The following is a 20,656-nucleotide window of genomic DNA, read 5'->3' on the forward strand; positions in this document are numbered from 1 at the left end:
GGATAATTACATGGTAGGCTGTAAGTACTTAGGTACCCTGGTTTATTCAGTGTGAGTCAATGCATTTTAGATCTAGGTATAACTTAGGGCGTCTAATATATGCATGTTGGGGTAGGTCACCCCAGTTTTGGCATTCAAATTATAATTTATGTAAGGGTTTTAACCCTATGCGTTGGGTAGGTTTTGTTGCGTATGAAATGTCTAAAATAATGTCTGTAGTCATTCGTTGACACTGGCTGAAATTATAACTTTTTGAAGCGGTTATCCGACCAAATTAAGAAGTCATAATAATATTTTATATTTTTTAATTCACGAAAGTATTGTTTAAAAAAAACTTTGATTATGTATTCTATGAGATTGTTTATAAAACATGAAAGATAGTAGTCGGACATTTCACTCGTAAAAGTTATAAATATTTTCTAAACACGCACTTGACAGTGTTTTATTCTCTCTAACTTTATAACTGTGGGTAAAGCTTTTGCAGAACAACCCTACCTGTTGTCTGTACTCTGAAACTGTAGGGGAGTTGAGAGGGTCCAAGCTCAACAAAGAATCTCCTACATATGGATATCACAAGCTATAAATTTAATATAATATCCCTTTCTCATGATATCGAACCAAACAGTAAAAAAATAGTCCTTATTGGAGTAAAAATAAGAGAGCAAGACTAAATATTGGAAAGACACCATGAGACAGTTTTAAATAAATGGATATTGTATCTATTGTCATTCTTAATGCGTATCTGATAAATAAAATAGGGTGCAATTTTTTTATACTTGTACGATTTAAAAAAACGAGTTCACTGACTTTGTTTTTTATAGGCGTAAACCATAGATTAAAGCTGCCTTATGGAGTAAATTTTGTAGAGTTATTGGTATTTATATAAAAAAATAACAACAGTTACTTACTTAAATATCACCCTAAGACTAAGGATCGGCCCCCATTATAAGCATTGGCAGACATCAGGATTTCATTATGCTTTAACTTCAAGGTAATAATGTAAAAATTTCCATGATACGTACTGAAGTGGTCTTTTTGTTATTATTACCATATAGTATCGCGAAAATTTCTACTTTATTGCGAATCGCAAAAGGGTTGGAAATTAAAAAGATCATATCGGGTTTTTTTATATATTTAGAACAAGAAATGTATAGTTACAACCATTGAGGATATTAAATATCATATTGTAAAAACTATTGTATAAAGTGAAGAAAATGTGACATTTAATTTTTTTTTACGTTCAATTATAATTAAGTCCAATAAATTAATAATTATAGACACATAAATTACGTTAAAATATTTAATTAAATTACTTAAAACAGCCAAGTAACGTCTACAGATGTAAATATATGGTTAATAATGCTTACACTTTTAGGAATGAGTATTTCAAAAATTCTATGTAAGAAAAAAATTAGCGCGTAGCAGTTTTCCAAAATAACTGCTTTTTGCTCAACGCGAGAGCGTTAAAAAGCTCCTGTTATTTATTTAATAATTTTGGAAAACTTTTACAATGATTCAAAAGTTCTTAAACGAGAGTTCTTATAAATTATTGGGAACAACATTAAACACTAAAAACCACACTGATGCTGAATAACTGTTAACATTCGCTCGACGCCTTCTCGCGGGCGCGCTGTTCACGAATACTTGTTCTGAGATCCGCCGGACCATAGACAAGTGTTGGTGAACATTCTGAGGAGCGAACTCAGCACAGTGAAGACCTTAATCATCGCTACTTGTTGTGCAACTCAAACGATTTATTCCACAAAAGCTATACTGAAATAGAGGTAATTATTTTCTGACACAATATATCGAAATACCTAACAATTAGGTACATACCAACTAAATTATACGGTTAATATGACCAACACAGACACCTACTTCTTAATTTTATATAATAATCATAAAAAGACGAAAAGAAACTTCAACATTGATTCATTACTGGGAAGATCTTAAGTGTTTTTTATATATTTTTTTGTATTTAATTTTTTCAAAATTTTATAAAATACGTATTTGTATCAAAGTGAAGTCAGCTAGCACGAACGAGAAAAATGGCTGACCAATTTTTTTTTCATAATTTCATTTATAATTATAAATAATCATTGCTTTCATTGTCTAGTACACCTTAAAGTTGAAGTTGTTAAAATACTTATTCAATACTTTGAGATTCTTATCTTACACATTGCATTTATTTATTTCTAGCCTTACCCTCTTACTCAGTTAATATTGGAAGTGCGGGCTCAACTTACTGTAACTTTTGAATGATTCTGTTAATGTTTGGATTGAATAATATGAATTGATTTGTTAAACCGTTAGTCGAAAATTATGGTTCTGTTGTGTTTGTTGGATGGCTTTCGAAGATCAAGTCCGTACTTTTCCTGAGTTTAATACGTTAAAGGAGAGATATACAATGGGGATCCACTACGGTAACATACTATGAGTATCACATGCTACAGCGCAAACGAAATTCATCCTTATTTCGTGACCTTTTAAGGAACAAATTCACGAAATAAGCGAACATCACCAGCCATGCAGGTATAGAGGAATCAACACCGAAAACGAATAAAATCTAATAAATAGACAGTGAAATTGATATTATTTGATATTTTTAATAATTATTTTTAAATTCGAAACTATTGGTAACTTCAAAATCGCGCAGCCCGTGAAAAGAGCTTTGACGACACTATTTCATTTATTTACAATTTAATTTGCAATCAGATTTTTACTCGACTCCATTGATTTCTTAAAAAAAAACAATCGATTTCCATCGCTGTTCTTGTTGCTTTTACATTTGCGTCGGTGGGTCGTATCTGGCTAGAAAACAAGCATTTTTGAGTTTGTATTAGTGAAGTTACTGCTAAGCCAAATGCGACAAGATTGTTTGTTTCACTGTCTATACTGAGAGCATAGTGACATACGGGAGGGGGGTTAAACAGCTGCCACGGTTCAGAGCTATATCTCATAAAATTACCATTGAAAAATATGATTCAAAAGCTACAACTACATAGATACCGTTCGAAAAAGACAGGAAGTATTAGTGATGAGCAAATGGTAAGAGTTTTTTGAATAATTTTACAACAATATAGCCAGTGGCAGCGCCGAAAAAGGTTTGTGCAATGTTTTTTACTTCTCTTATTAAACTTTAGCTAGATTTTTTGACGTTTGCACGTACAGTAATAGTAACACATTTAGTCGATGTCTCGAGTTTTCTACGGCGTGAAATATATTTCAATGCTATAAAAAAAGATTTTGCCGAATTTAAATTGCTTTTTTATCACTGTTTTTTTCCTGCGTCGTGACACTGGGGCCGTTTGTATTTTTCATTGAGCATTTGACTAGACTTAACCGACTCAAATGTCCCGACGCAACGACTTGAAATACTTTCACGTGTAGAATTTTTAAAACTTACGTATTTATTTCCTATGGAAGATTTGATTTCTTCTTTTGTGACTTAACTATGGGAATCGCCTGGGCCCCGGTCACCTTGTGCATTTTGTGCCGTGCCCGGGGCCGCGGTTCCTATCACCTAAGCACATCAAGCTGCTATCATAACCGCATAGAAATAACTGCTTTGCGTTAACTGCTTTTTCGAGTATTGTACATCACTGGTTTAAAAATCGCTGGACAGTCAAGCTCAAAAGTGCTTCTTTTCGTCTGTTATATTTTTTTAATTGATTTACTTATTACATATGGGCCATCAACCATGTTTGTACACGTGTTGACTTCACTTAATATTTAATTAAGATCAAACGTCACGTGTTTATTTTTGCTAATTCACAGCCTCACGTTTAAATTAGCCTATGCGTATTAGTATTGTTTCTGTGTTGCCAATTATTAATTTTTATTAAATTTATTTTTAAAATTTTATTATATTTTACATTTATATAAAATGCATCAAAACCGCGATCAAAAAGTAGCCGTAATGGTTTGATAATAGATGTGATTATCGCTTGCCTCGCTCTGGGGTCTGCACTTTACTATCCTGAAAAACGTGTTTTCTCGGATTTATCTTTCGACTGATTCGCGTTTAGCAAAACTCATTAGTAGAACGTTTTGCAATACAATAGTTTACAACTATGAAGATATGAGTTACAATACACTTTAAAATACATATAAAAATATGTTAGTTAAATACCCGTCTTGCATATGGATTTAAAAAATTCACACATTCGCTTTCATATTTATAAATATTATTGCTTTTTGGCTCTTGCCCGCTGGGCTCATCCACTATTGAGCATTTTCTATTATTTTAATTATTATTTTTGGTTTGCTATCAGTATTCCATGAATTACCACAAAACATTCTACTAATTCACGAACAATACTATTCACGTACCTAAACCTTACTGAACTCCTAACTTATTTCATTCCAAAATACTTTTGATTTCTTTATTATCTAAATAGTCGATGGTTATCAGTGATTATTTGGTGTTCACGTTTCCATACAAACGATATACAGCACTAATACAAGGTAAGATGGACACAAACGTTAGCGGAAATCAACGTGAAATTATTGGTTTTAGTTTTAAAATGATTTTTTAACATTCAACGATCTCTTTCGACTAATCGAAAAATCGCCCGATATATTTTCCCTAATAAATAAATCAATTTAGGTCGCCTAACCGATCTTTTGACAAGTTATAATATGTAATAAGTTATTACAAATAAGTTAAATGCACACCTAATTTAGATATACACATAAAATACAATGACATAATTGCACGTAATACTAAATTATACAGTAACACTAAGAACAAAGAATACATGAGAAATTATCATACGGTTATTATTTATATCAACATTTATGTTATTACGTAAGTCCAACTATTCACTTTTAAATTGCATATTATAAATTACGCCCCATCTAAGGGACTGACTAGTGAGAATAGTTGTAATCTCCATGTTGAATATATATTAACACAAAACAACTATTATTACATAATTATAACCTAATAAAAGACGACTACCACGTTGATAATAATATATATTAATAATACGTCGGTTAGCAAAACTTGTGCTGCTATGACCACCTCAGTTGATTGACTAGGGATGGCCGACCTTACGCTTAATATATTATAATTATAATTTAAATTGAATTAATTAAACATCGATGCTTCTTCCAAAACGTCACTTTAAAACTCGAGTTTCTTTTCTTCTGGACCGTTCTCTTTTGGATGAACTGCCGACCCGAGTGTCGCGCTACCTGTTGGTACTCTACGGCTCTACCAGAAATCTGGAACAAATTCGTTCCGTTACATTTCCGCATACAATAAAGTGACGTAATAGAATGAAGCTTATAAATAAAGGTAACTCACATTTTTATCTAAATTAAGTACGATCTAATAAAACGTAAATTAGGTATTATACGACTAAATTGAGATGGAATGTCGAAGCACATATCTGCAGCTATCATGGAACAAAGCGACGAAACTAGATATTTTTTTGGTGAGAGATTTTTAAAGATTTTAAATGAAATTCGAAAAATGGTTTTAACCGCGTATTTTAAACGATTACAATAAATTGTAAGTAAACGAATAGTCTTGACTAACACATTTACCGACACGACAATTTGTCTACAACGCAACGCCTCTCAGAGTCATTTATTTTAATATATTTTTATTAAATTACTGGCTATTAGTTATTGCACGTTTTACCATTATAATAAATATATAAATACTTGTAAATTTAATCTCCATCTTTGGTATGTAATAATGAGTACCTATTAGTTAATATCTGAAATGTTACAAAACTTTTTTTTACATATATTAGGTATATATTTTTTTACAAAAATCGTAGGGTCGTTAGGACGGCACGATATATAAATCTATTCAAGTTCGATGTTTTTTATAGGTCTTTATCGGGTCGTAAAGTATTGCGTTATCTGATATATATTGTAGCGACAGTTCGCTGCTGGCGCGATGGCGTTTCCGTGTTTATTTAAATCATCATTATTTTTTTATTTACAAATTTTCATTTAGACTAAGACAATTAAAGCCTACATTCGAACAGACGCAGGTCCGCATCCGTACGTTATTATGTTTTTTAATTTATTTTACCAGGTACCGATCATATGTTTATAAGACATCGACGTAAAATTTGCATCGTAAGACTAGTCTATGCACCATGTTTCCTAAGTAGGAGTTTATTCCCGTGACCCAGGAGTGTGCTACCCCCCTGCCCGCGCCCCGCGCCCCACACCCCCGCGCGCCCCCGCGCCCCGCGCGCGCCCCGCCCGGGCCCGGCCGGCTGAGCTCTATCGATTTTACACCATCCTTCCGCCATCTTTCAAATACCTACATACATATAACGTGTCAAATCCGAGGTTCCCGACACCGCGACTTAAGTCACCCGTGTTTTAAGCGTATCATTTGGAGTCCCATCCCACGTTATTTTCTCAAGCAAAAATCTCAAAAATCTACCCTACGTCAGTGTTAACGCGCGGCTGTTGACAGATCTTTCTCATTTTTAAAATTTTATCAAAACCTATCACAGTTTTTGATTAGTTTTCATCCTTAATTAGTAATAAGTATATGATTAAAATATACACATAGATCAATATATATTTTCCAATCTTTAACAATATAACACTATTTTACTTCGATTAAATGCCTTCCTTGGCCGTATAGAGGCCAGGGCGGGTTTGGCCGGTCCGTCAGTGCCAGGTTGTCTGGGATCGACGGGGTTGTCCCACAGGGACTGATCCTTGGGTCACCAATCTTTAACATAGATCTGGCAAAACTTAAAATTCTTTATAAAGATATAGCTCATCTGAGTGGCTATCTTACCGTCATTTTATGATTCAGATTAGGGTTTGCCAGTTCTGATGAGACTAGTGCCTGTGAGGAGTATACTCCGTGTAATTCGGTACCAGGGAAACAGGAAGTGACGGAGGTCACGTTTGGCATCGATTGCAGTGGCCGTCTCCTACTCGTTACGTTACTATAACACGATATGGTTTTTTATAAAATTGGAGCATAGCACTACACGATTTAGGCTATTATTGCTAATTAATATTTATTATTATTCCAAAACTATTTCTCGTTAACCACAACCGTTCATAAGCGAAGTTTAATATCATTATTTTGTTATTGACTATTACCAATATGTATGATATTTTCGTTAGTCAGAGTGATGGTGTCGGGCATTTGATGCCGCATCTTAATTTATTGCGAGCCCGTCCGCCGCCCCCGCGGTGGCCATCTTATCCGGACATGCGCAGTAAACGCGGAACTGCCGCCATTTTGGCTTTCTCCTTCACTTAACCCAATTCACACAAAGACGATGAACCACGGAGGAGGGCGGCGATGAGACGAGCGAGTGGAGAACATTCGCTAGAATACAATAATTACAATACACGCGAGCCCGTGCGGGCCGCGGCGGGTGGTCGGGAAGACACAGTCGTATAGAGGTGTTGGTCAAGTCCGGGGTGCTGCGGTGCCGTCCTACGCGCTACGGCCGCTTAGATCGTCTTTATCTTGTTCGTCTTGAAGCTGACTTGCAGCACCCGGTTGCCGAGGGTGTAGCCGTTCAGCGACTGGATCGCCACCACCGCCTCGTCGTAGTTGGTCATCGTGATGAAGCCGTAGCCCTTGCACTTGTTGGTCTGTAAATCGCGGATGACCTTGACGCTCTGCACGGCGCCGAACGGGCCGAATAGCTGCCAGAGGACATTCTCCTCGGTCTCGGGGGCGAGGTTGTAGACGAAGATGCACCACTCGGAGCCGACGGCGCCGGGCAGCACGCCGCCCAGCAGCTCGCCCGCCAGCGGCGAGTAGCGCTGGAGCCCCTTGTTGATGGCTAGGAGAGACTTGCCTGAGCTGAAGCGGCCGAGGGGAGCCGGGAAGCGCAGAGCCGCCGGCAGGTACGCGGCGAGTGGAGCCAGCGCCTTGCCGTTGTTGCTCGGGTTGTTCGCGAACTTCACGGTAATCGGCTCTGTAGCTCCTTTGGGCACCGTCCCGTTGAGTTCTTGAATAGCGCGCTCTGCCTCCACGCGTTGATCGAAGCGGATGAACCCGACGCCTTTAGACAGCCCCTGGTCGCCGCCGTTGAACGGCCTCCCTCCAGAGTTCTCGCAGAGAATCCGCGACGTAATGATGCGCCCGTACGGACTGAACAGGCGCTCCAGCTCGTTCTGAGTCATGGTCTTCGGCAGGCCGGAGACGTAGAGGTTGGCGCCCTTGATGGCCTCGCTGCTGGGGCGGGCGTAGGACACCTTGATGGTCTTGTTCTGCAGCCGCAGCCCGTTGAGGGTGGCGATGGCCTTCTCCGCGTCCTCAGGGCGGTGGTAGTTGACGAAGGCGTAGCCGAGGCTCTGGCCGCCGCCGTGCAGCGCGTGATTCAACGCGTCCGGGAAAGCAGCCCCCTTGTTCCGGATCAGCTTGCACGACTCCACCTCGCCGATGGACGAGAACAGACTCCGGATCTCCTCCTGAGTCATGCTCTGCGGCAGGTAGTTGATGATCAGGTTCGTCTTGGACTCCTCGCCGGAGCCATTCTGCTGCTCGCTGTCGCCTTTAGACATGGTGGCGGCTCAAATCATAAACGGAAACGAACGAAAGGGAAACGAAAAATGCCGGAAAATAAAATGACGGGCACACGACCGGCGTAGTGGCGCTCGCGGAGTATTCTGAGGGGTGGCTCTTGTGCGCCGCGCGTGCGCGAGCTATCGACCCGCGCCGCCCTTACGTAACGCCGGCCGTTCACCCCAACCCTGTGGTATACTGTCCGAAAAAACTACATACTCTACAAGGAGCATTGATCCGCTCTGAACGACACTTGCCTCGGCCTCTAGGTCTCTAGACCTGGTGACAATGGAGTGTGGAGTGTACGCGGCTAGTTGTACTACAATGGTGCGTAGTATAAAGGCTCCTTCCGGGGTGAGGGTTCGTTGACGCCGCAGGTAATTCCGGTAATCAATTTGATTGAGCTAGGGCTTCCTAGTCCAACTATTGTTACAAGAAAGCATTGAAAGAATTGTGAGGAGTTCTAAAAATATAACAAAGGCTTTCGCGTTAAGAGAATACAAAAGGATTATTTTCCTAAGGAAATGCGGAGATATCTTGGTGACATTTTCTTTCAGGTTTAATCTCCGTGGGCGGGATTATTTGCGCAGAACGAGATTATGTTAAAGCGATCCTCTTTTGTAGCGTTTGTGGTAAAGATAAGAATTTCTCTTTATCACCATTTCGGGGAAGGAATTCTGTTTGCTGGCCTTTTCTTTATTCATCCGTGTAATACTTTCTCTTTGAGGTCTACAAGGGGTTAACCGGGTTAACCCTTGCTCTTTGATGTCAGATTAGTTTTTATAGAGTTTTTTCAAGAGGGTCAACGAAAATGTTTGTGGTTTTGGGTTTCCTATTTTCACACTATTCCTGATTTAGACGTTCTTGTTTCTTTCACAGTAATATCGGCCACTTTTGCCAAACTACTTTTTAATACTTTCTCTTTAGATATCTACTTATTGCTTTTTAGGCATGAAAATTACTAAGTTCATCACGTTTTCAATAATAGGGACCTACTTTCTTGCATGAGGTTGGTTGTGTACTTATGAAATCAACTATGTATTGTAACTCGGCAATACATGAAGAACGAGAGATGAAAAAAAAAGTATTCCATAAATTCTCGTACACAAACAGGTAATCTGAAGCATGATCACAGGATTCGATATTATTTTCGAATCTACACAAACATATGGAAAAAGAACATTATCGTCAACTGTCACTGTCAATGTAAGGCAACTTTGTCAGTGCCAATAGTGAAATTTGTTTTTTCCATATATTTGTGTAGATTCGAAAATAGTATCAAATCCTGTGATCGCACTGGCCTCTTGAATTCTAATTGCAGAGAAATTGCGCTTCCTCTCAATATAAAGGCATCAAACAACAAAGTAAGTAGCCGTCGCCTCTCCACCTGTAATTTCCACTTTACCACCTCCCACCCGCTGGCGATGGCGTATTCAGGACCACAGAGCTGTACCAAATACAAATATAATAATTGAAAACCTCTTCCTTTTTTCAGAAGTCGGTAAAATATTCACTTACTCTTTGTTAATTGCGATGCACGGAAGGAATCTTCAAGAGTGACAACGTACGGTACAGTACTACCGCCAATTAACACATTATTAATTAATATCCCATGTATGGAATAGGATAAAATATGTGAAATTGGATAAAATAATCCTCGAGCAGCGTCTCTCCCCTGTCAAACATCTGTCAGATCCATACAAGTTACGTCAGAATAAGTGGTCCTTGCTTTAAGATTTTTAGGGCCGATTTTTCAATGGTCAGGTAACCGTTACCTGAGGAATAATTCTGATGCTGTCTCATCTGTATATTTGTTTTAGACAGTAACAGAAACACTTTTATTCCTCAGATAACGTTTATCTGACCATTGAAAAATCAGCCCTTAATCGTTTTAACGATCGTTAGGTGTCTCATAATCTATTCCATTGGCATTTGGAATTTGGAGAGAATAAATAATTAGCTTCGTAGTTACCTTTGTCATTCTCTACCGGTACAGCGAAGCACTGGACATCACGATTTCTTTATTAACCCTTATGCCCATACATAAGGTAGAGTAAGTTCAAATATTTAATTAAATTTGGACCATAGAATAACCGAGTACTACTGTACTTGTTATTGTATGATTTGGACCTTAAGTCGATGTCATAAAGTTTATAATATGATAGTAAAGGTGATGGTTAAGAAACGCTTGGCTGTCCAGAATAGTTCAGCTTCTAGAATTCTCACACAATTCCCCTTTTTACTGCGAAAATGTTCCGGGTCGACATCGGGAGGAAAAACGACGAAGAGAGATATTGAACCAGCGCCAGCCACCACTGAGACTAGGGACATTGGAAACAATTATATTCTAATATAATAACATAACCAAATGTTAAAATGTTCCGATATTCAATACCAAAAGTCGCATAACATTAGGACGGCTAAGCCGATTTTCAAAAATATTGCTAAGAATACTCAGGGTAGCATTATCTATGAACTGAAAAAAAATCACGAAAAATGGCTAAGCAGTTTGGGGGCTACGCTAAAAAGATACACAGGCACGCTAAACTTATAAGTCTTATAACACCCCTCTTTTTCCGTCTTCATAAATACGGTGAAGACGAATAGTACCGCACCGTAATGGTATTATCAGATTAAATTAAACATGTTTAATAAAATTTTATCTTCCTGGACCATCCTGCTAGGGAAAAGCAAATCTTCTCACTTCTTCCTCCAAAGTTTGGCCTAGTTGCGATTGAATAATAATGAAATAATGCTTGAAAGTTACGTGAGGTTAACGATTTACGTGTTACGTGACCGAGTTCAGATGTAGAGCGATTGTAAACCCTAGTTCGGGCAATGGGTCCATTATTTAATTTTAATCGTTGCAGTGGAAACTCCGATCGTTTTATATATTTTCAGTTTACCTATACATCCTATAATAGGTTGCTTTTACAATATTAAAAAAATTACAGATCATTTTTTCCTGGTTCTGCCCCTTAAGGGTGCTTACATAAAGAATCGGGTTCCCTGTATCTACCTGTACTGGTAACTTGATTAGGTAGCGCTCACTGAGAGATTTAAAACCGGGAAATGCTCTAGCGCACTCGCAGAAAGCTAAACATCAAGTTACCGGTACGGGTAGATACAGGGAACCTAGTCTCTCTATGTAAGCACCCTAACTTACTTTAAATCTTGGTCACGGAAAACCTTTTAAGATGTCCTTGTAATCAAAACTCACAACAACAATCCACAGAATTTCCAAACATTTCCTCTAGTACCTACATACATGTAATTTTCGGTGCGCTTTGCACAAGTTTACAGCTTCAGTGATGGCTGAAACGATCGTCGCTGTGAGGATGCGCCGAGGCTCTGCTCAGGTGAACGGGTAGGGCTGCCAGGTGTGATTTCAGGAAAAACATACACTTACGGGCAATAAAAAAGTTCAAAACATAAAAAAAAACTGGTTTTTCGAGTGAGCCTCGTAACCCTGGAAATTCCGGGACGAAAAGTAGTCTATTGTAATTCTTATTCATAAATCATATTAACCAATATTCCTGTCAAGTTGCTTCGAAATCCGTTCAGTTGTATTTCGTGAAAGATTAACAAACATACACACTCAAAACTTTAGTTTTTAGAAAGAGTACTTTTTATTTGTGCACAAAAAATAATAATAACAATTTTACATGACAACTAAATTAGGGTACAAAAGGCGATCTTATCGCTTATAGCGAAATCTTCCAGACAACCTTTGGATGTAGAGCTAAAAAAGTCACATACCCCGGTGCAGTGTAGTCACATGTAGTGTATTTGCCTTCATAATAAAATATTAGGGTGATTTGATCTAACTTCAGTCGAAGGTTTTAAAATCTAGTTCCAACTTTACCAACCCTAGACCTCTGAAGAGCGGAACCCGTGGCGGTACAATTTAAATGTTAATTTGAAATATTCCGTTTTGCTCGGAGCCTTTATATTAGCCCCGTCCCTTCTAACTTGTCCCATATCAAATGCTGCTCCTCGCTCCTATTACTTTAGGTTTAGAGCTTACTTTAGGGTGTGTTCATATGTTTTGAGGGGACACTGTGGTTGTTTTGAAGTGAATGCGGGGTTTGGTTCTGTCTGTCAGGGTTTGGGCGTCAGAGGCAGGGTGGGTGATGAATAATGAATGGTCTATATTGATATGTAGTCCGGTTTTGGTGCTTTGTGATGAATGGTGTAGGGATTGGTGTTTATAGGACTTGGGACTACCTAATAGTAGCGACTTCAAAAATGAACAAAGTGACGATAGCTATTTCCCAAAGGAGCATTTTCCATGAATTACTTAACTTTATTTAGAAAGATAGACTGGAAGAAATCGAAGGCGATAAGTCCGCCTTTGTGTTCATAGACTGTCAACCTGTAATGATCTGTACCTACTTTGTATGTTTTTATGTGTATGCAATAAAGTGTTTAAATAAATTAAATAAATAAAGAAGAAAAATTATACAATTCATTTCAATCATCATCAGTCTACCTCTGGCTCAGACTTCTGGATACTTAAGACTTTTCCAGGAGAGCTACATCAATCCTACCTCTTTGGTTTTATTTTGTTAAGTACCTACTCCTTGTAAGTTTAAAAATACTTACATAATATAAAAACAAAAGAAAAATACGTTATAAGTACCACGCGCTAAATCAGAGAGTGTAGTCTATTAGTTTTTGAAAGTTTACTACAAAAAATGTATTTCTTTTGTAGTTATTTTTATAAACACATCAGCAACTGACGTGACTTTCGTCCATTACCAAGAAAAAAGTTCACAATTTAACGTTCATATTTTTTTACAAAGCTTTCCTAACTTTTGGAGCTTTTAATACCCTACCTAGTCTATATTACGGTCTCCAAAGTTCTTCAAAAACTTTCTTCATTGCATACATTTGGGTTAAGTAAGTATACTTAGGCCTTGTTCCACAATGTCTGGTTAGTGGCTACCTGTGAGATAAAATACATGCTGTCACTGTCAAAAAAATAATAACAGAAAGTGACAGCATGTATTTTATCTCACAGGTAGCCACTAACCAGACATTGTGAAACAGGGCCAGTATTAAATAAAATAACTTTCTTCCAATTTACAACTTTGGTAACCAGGAAAAAGGAAAAACATGAAATTTACCATTTTAGCGTTTTAAGGTAAAATAGAGGGGTGGATAGGTTAGTAAGTAGGTACATAAAAAAGGAAAAGTAGACGCGAATTACCACCATTTTGCGAAGAAAACCGACAGCAACTTGTTACGTGACTGAAACCTGAAATTTCCTGAAATCCTTCGACCTTTTCGCCGCCTGAAAAGGTGTAATTCGCAAAAACTGCTCCTTTCATAAAAACACTTTTTCATCCAGTAAACGAAAATGGTACACCTACTATAAAATACTACTCGTAACCATCATCAACGTGAAATGTACCTTATTGCTGAAATTTTAAGTGATATATTACTTCGTTCTAACAGAACGGAACTATTAACTAATACATCTACCGGGTAAAGTATATTCTACTTAATTTCCTACACTTTAAAGTCGTGATTTCTGTAAGTAATCAGCGAATTTGATTTACACACAATCTCGTCATGAAATCGTACTAATATATGCCTTATAGTGTGGTAGTTAAAGTTGTGATTGGCTTGGAGATGTAAGCTGGTAGCATTGCCCTTTTTTGGTCGCTATCTACCATTGAGTTGGGGTGGTAGTTTGTTTCCATTGAATCTGATATTTTTAGAATTGGATCGATTTTCTGTACAAATACTACAAATACAGTTACTTATTTGTTTTATATATATATGTAGTTCTAATTATTTATAGATTTAAACTTGCAATGGCAGTTTTTCTTAATAAATATTCGCTGATGTGTATTTACAGGGTGGAAAGATAAAACACGCCCTGGTGGGAAGTGTCCCTTAAATTTTTAAGTTAGCTAATTTCAATTTGAGGAATCATTCCTTTATTTATCAAAATATAAAAATCTGCATGAAAACGCAAAAGCTGTGTGTGTGAAACCAAATTAATCAGTTAGTCATTCCAATAGAGTTTTCCCTCTAAAGCTGTATCTTCCATTGTACAATGGAAACAAGTCGTATAAACCAAATGTTCCCCGCCGCCCCTTTCCCCTCCCCTCTCCTCCCCACCCCCTCGGGAATGGGGTCAACGACATCTACTTACAAAATGGTGCGCGCGGAATGTTCGCCAAAGTTTTTTTGTAAGTTTATTTTTTTCCCGGCGGCCTTGTGTGTCTTTATTGCGGTAGCAAAAAGTTTTGCGTTTGGATTTGTTTTTTTTATGTAAGTATTTTGAAGGTTAGTTGTTGGTAAGTTCTCTTTTAACCCTTCGGTACCCTTACAGACATGAGGATATTTGTAGATCGGCCACACCTCCTACCGAACATATTTTTTTCTAAATCTCATCAAACAAAATGTAATGAGCCCCTGAGTCATTCAAGTCTTACTAGGTAGTCTAGGTACGTATTTATAGCAATTTTGCAGTTTAATCGGCATTTTAGAAAATACCTACCTACATATACTTATTTTATTCATTTTGTTATGTTGACCCAATTAAATAAACTACAAATTGATTAAATCACTCCGTAAAAAGAATCCTTATCAAAACCGAAACTGTGTCACACAGGCGAAGTATGTGAAAGTCGTGGTCAGGAGTCGAACCCGCACCCCTTCGATGCAGATTTTAAGCAGGAATTATTCAACAGTAGGTACATTAATATTACGTGTTCCCATTTGCATTCGCGTGCCGTGTAGAGTAGTCATCAATACAGTGAGAGCTTATTTCTGAATTGCTTACTAACGAGCTTCCACTAATATTTCAAACGTTTGAAAGTAGATTGTAGGTGGAAGGATGTTAGTTACGCTTTCAAGGGAAAACGGCTAACACAATTTTACGTTAGGCTACTTGTTATCCCGGAATTCCCAGGCGATACGAATTGCGAAGCTCACGGGAAAAGCTACTATAATATACCAGTACATTTAAGTAGCGTCAACAATAAGTACAGTTCCCCAAAATTGATAATGCGCATAGAAATCTTCGTCATTGTTCGGCAACGGTCGTATTTCCCGAGCGTTTAAGATTTGCATGCGCATTATTAATATGGGAGAACTGAGTCGTGAGCACAAGTTTCGAACCTCCGTTAACGTTGCGTATCGTCAACTGTCACTGTCAAAATGTAAGGCAAAGTTAGTTCCAAAAGTGACATTTGTTTTTTCCATATGTTAGGTGGAATTTCGCCAAACTCTAAACGTATTTAGTAGCCTGTCATACGTCTGTCAGTTAGTACAAAATGTATTTAAAATTTGATTTAAATACGTTTAGCGTTTGGTAAAAGTGACCCTTCGTGTAGATTCGAAAATAGTATCGAATCCTATGCTCGCGACACTGTACACAACTATTTCATGGACTAGTTAGGTAGTTGGACTAAACATACACTGTAAAGCACTCCGAGGTAGTCGGGAATAAATAACAAATAGTAATAAGACCGCCCTTTTCCACTCTCTGTACATACTGTAGGTTGACTGAAAGAAATGATTTTAGCACTAAGTCCACCTACTGGTTGTATGTCTTGTTCGTTGCTTTTTGTTATTTCTGTGTCTATTTATATGAAAGTATTATCTATACTATCAGTCTCTACAACATCTGTACTCTATAGATTGGCAAGTTGCTTGGCGACCCTCCTTGCGGGGTGAAAGACGCGGAGGGGACGAGGTACCCAAGACGACAGCGGGTAGCGGGAGGGTAGCGGGGAAGGGCAACGCGTGCACTGCATGTCATTGTTACGGCAGTCTCGGCCGCGCAGCCGAGGCGGCCACATGTCTTATATAGTCTGTCATAATTTGAGTGCGACCCACATGAGATCATTGATCCTGAGACCATTAGTCTTAGGATGAGTGTTGAGGCCTTTTTAATATTATTATTAGGTATCTATAATTCGTCAACAAAATAACGTTAATAACAACAAATCGTATAATGTCTCAATATAGGGGCTTCTTGTAGAACAGACAGCGTACCGGATCAGTCATGCTACGCGGCTAAAGGTTGGTACTGCGCAGTCAGATACGAAAAAGTAAACAACAAAGACGAAGAGTCCATATGACAGTGCGTCAGTTGTCAGTTCTTGTAACTAGGAAAGCAACCAAAATTTATGTGATTTAATGAAAGTAATTAATGAGCAAAACACAGAGAAAAATTGCAAAATTGATGAAATTTTGAAAGAAAATGGTCATATCGTGCTTCGCCCACCCCCATACCACCCGGAATTAAATCCTATTGAACTTGTGTGGCGGTACGTGAAAGGCGAGCTCGCAAGAACGTCGATTGACTCTAAATTAGATAAAGAGATAAAAGACTTAGAGTTGCTTTTCTCTAATTATTCGCCTAAAAAGTGGAGAAAATGTGACGACCATGTCATAAAAAATTAAGACGAATATTATAAATCTGATAGAGTATTTGACGATGTATTGGACAGGTATGTTATTGTTTATTTATAATTTATTGTAAATTAAACATAAATTGGTTTTTGTCTTAGATTTATAATTGAAGTTAATGAAAACGATGATGAAGATGAGGATGACGACGACGATGAACAAGTTCAAACAGAGAGTGAACATGAAAGTGACATGGAAATTGATTTATAAAATAAAACACTTTTACATAAATAAATTCAAATTGGTAGATATTCTGAAGGTAAACATCCAAATTTTAATGCTGTCAAACTATAAATTTTAAGCTAAATATGACATTTACGGGAACACTCATAGAATAAAATTTTACTTACGTCAGAAATAGTTACAAGCTATCGCGAGATTAATCCGGGCACACTTTTCTACGTGTGTAGCATGTCGTGCTACCTCGCCCCCGCCACTTCTTTCACCCCGCAAGGAGGGTCGCCAAGTAACTTGCCGCATTATAGGACAGAGCGTCGAGTGTACAATGAGTGGGGCCGGCACGCGCCGCCGACTGTACACGCTGGGCAAGTATGGAGACGGAATGTTATGTGACTCGCACGGAATTTGTAGCATTCTAAACAAGTGTTAGGGAAATTTGTGTTCATTACTGTAACAATTATGTTATACCTTCTGTACATAGGTAATTAAGTACTATGAGTACGGATATGCAAGAGGGCAGCACCGCTCACGGTTCTAGGTAAATTTAAAATTTAGCTGTACTTGCAGTATTATTATTTATTATTCAGATTATTAGCCTCTAGAAAATATTAAGAAATCCAAAAACAAACTCCTCTTTGAAAAGTATCTGCAACGTATATAATTATGTCTCCACGGCGCGGATTGTTTACCTAATTGGCGATTCTCAAAATATGGCTATGTAATTGGTGCACTATACGAGTTTATGTATAGGTTAAGATGCCGCTCGGCTGGATCTGTACCTACCCCTACTCTTTAAAGGCAAGAGAAGATATGATTGTTTTAATTTTAGGAACGAAAGACAGACGCAACATTGCCTTTCAAGAGCAGGCGTAATGCAGTTAATATAAATCCATCTGCGGATATCGTAGTAAAAGAAATATAAAATTCAACAAATGCTCTCCACACTAACTATCCCTTACATCGGTGCGTGTGCGCACTGATTAGAGTGAACCCCTCAGCAAGGGCTAAAGAAAGGGCTAGTCACGGTCCGGCCCAACCCTTCACCAACCCGTGAACCCTTGCAGTGGGTTCAGTAGGGATGGTGAAATATGAGCTGGAGTTGGAAACTACAGACAATGATGATAAATGAAGTGAAATTGTGACGTGACGTGGACATTGGTCAATGATGTCGATTCTCACGGCAAAAAATTAAATTTTAACAATTTGAAACTGTAAATTATGCAAAATAAAATTCACGGTAGGTAACACTAGTGCAGAATCCGTTGATATAGTCCATTTGTTAACAAAGAATTTAGGTTTTAGTAACACTAATTTGTGCCTTCAGAGTTCAGAGTCAACATCAATGTGGACTTAGGTATTTACATTATCCAGCCAACTGAAGCTAATCCCCATGTAGCCTCCGCGTATATCATGATCAGTAGATTGACTATTGATGAGTGACGATGTTCATCCTAATATTTGCGTCCGAACTAAAAAAATAAAATATGTGACTGAAAAACTTATTAAAACCCCGGTTTATAAGTAAGTAACTGTACTTAGTAGAGGTGTACCTGTATTTACTTAAATATATGTAAAACCGTAGAATAATATTATGCCTCTCAAAAATCATAAATTTTTAAATCTCTCAAAAGCTTTAATAATTCATGCATCTATTTATCGTATTAAAATAAATTATAAATATTAAAATAAACGTTTCCCCTCAGCTCGAAGTGCTTATGACTGACCAGCCCTTAAATTAAGCTTTCAAAAGAAGGGGTTGGCACGTCCGACCCGCGGTAAAAAAAAACTCATGCGAAAATATACAGCAGTTCTATTCTTTAACTCACTGCCAGTAACAGGAACAGTGACTTACTGCCAGTTTCAATAACTCTATCTACCGATAACTGGTAGTTATAGTGCCACAAACTTGTCTGTTCCGGTGACAGCTCAAATAAATCTCTAATATTTTTTTTTTTTTTTTTTTTTTTTTTTTATATGTGGGGACATCTCACACACGGCCATCCGACCCCAAGCTAGGCAGAACCTGTGTTATGGGTGTCGGACAGCTGATATATCTACACAAATACATAGATAGATAGATACTAAATATAAATATCAACACCCAAGACCCGAGTACAAATATCTGTCTTTAAACAAATATCTGCCCCAGCCGGGAATCGAACCCGGGACCATCGGCTCAGTAGTCAGGTCACTAACCACTACGCCATTCGGTCGTCAATTTCTTAATTCTATAAGATTTTAAGTTTGCTCGTATTGTTATTTCGCTCTTGCGGTGTTAATAAACCCATCTAATGTTTTAAAATATACAATTAATTAGTAAGTTATGAGATATGGATCAATTTACTTTGCTTTCACCGGAACAGATAAGTTTGTGGCACTGTACCAGTCTTCGGTAGATAGAGTTATTGAAACTGGCAGTTAATCGACCATACATTTTTGACAGATTGAAACTTTAAGGTACTTATCAAAGTCTTGTAGGCAAAAGTTTAAGTTGGAGTTATTGATACTAATCTTCCAAGTGAGGATACAGAGCGACGGCGGCGCTGACCGCTGTCAAATTGCTACCATTTTATGCTACGTTTAGCAAGCAATCAAATTTTAACCTTCATAGTCATTACTAGCTGTTACCGCGAGCTTCGCTTCGCCTTAAAAAGTTTTCCCGTGGGAATTCCGGGATAAAATTTAGCCTATGTTATTTGTCAGGGTCTAGACCATATGTATACCACGTTTCATTCAAATCCGTCCAGTAGTTTTGGCGTGAAAGAGTAATAGACAGACAGACACAGTTACTTTCGCATTTATAATATTAGTTAAGTTATTTACTCACCCTTGCCGTTTAAATACAGAATGGCCCCGCAGTAAAACTATAAAAGATGAATGTATGCAGGTCAGAGCGAAATTGCATGCAATTGTATTGTTAACAATTTTGACTCGTGTCACAAAACTGAACAAAGCATAAAAAAGTTAAGAGAACAAAGGCGAGACAGGAGCGAAATGGGGATTTGTTAAACTTTTACATTTATATCAAACAGCATTATGTGAAAATATAAGTAGAAGCTCGTGCTTAGTTGTAAGTTTTACTCATAACCTACATTTTATTAGTACAAATTTTGTACTCGGGTCTTGAATGTCAAATTATGGCAATAACCGCCCAGTTTCGGAGGAGGCCCATGTCTTCCAGAGTGACAGTCGGGTTGCCACTTACCCGACAACTCTGTCAGCACAAGCTTGCTTGTGTTGGGGTCCACCAACCCGCACTTGGCCAGCGTGGTGGACTAGGCCTAAACCCTTGCTTCATTGGAAGGAGACCCGTGCCCCAGCCGTGGTGACGTGATGGGTTGTGATGGAGATTCATTTTAAATAATGTCTCATGATGGTTCATTATTAACTAAGGCACCTCTCATCTCCCTCTGATATAAAGTTAATTAATTTTGAATAAACTTCTAAAAGGAGAAACTCCAGATGAAACAAATCGTCCAAAATCCATAGATTTCATTTATCAACAGACACTTATGTTATACCTTT

The 20,656-nt window shown here is 37.9% G+C and overlaps 1 protein-coding gene across 1 annotated transcript; it reads right to left on the bottom strand.

Moving 5' to 3' along the window:
• Positions 1 to 1,123: 1,123 nt before the first annotated feature.
• On the bottom strand, positions 1,124 to 8,645 carry LOC105384597 (ELAV-like protein 2). The gene has a single exon (XM_038111227.2). It carries the CDS (start codon positions 8,515 to 8,517, stop codon positions 7,456 to 7,458), a length of 1,062 nt encoding a protein of 353 aa, XP_037967155.1. The 5' UTR covers positions 8,518 to 8,645; the 3' UTR covers positions 1,124 to 7,455.
• Positions 8,646 to 20,656: the final 12,011 nt, after the last annotated feature.

This window comes from Plutella xylostella, chromosome 28 (assembly GCF_932276165.1).
Source record: "Plutella xylostella chromosome 28, ilPluXylo3.1, whole genome shotgun sequence".
Lineage (NCBI taxonomy): Eukaryota > Metazoa > Arthropoda > Insecta > Lepidoptera > Plutellidae > Plutella > Plutella xylostella.

Coding starts and splice junctions, on each gene's coding strand:
- LOC105384597 (XM_038111227.2), bottom strand. CDS start 8,517: ATGTCTAAAGGCGACAGCGAGCAGCAGAATGGCTCCGGCGAGGAGTCC.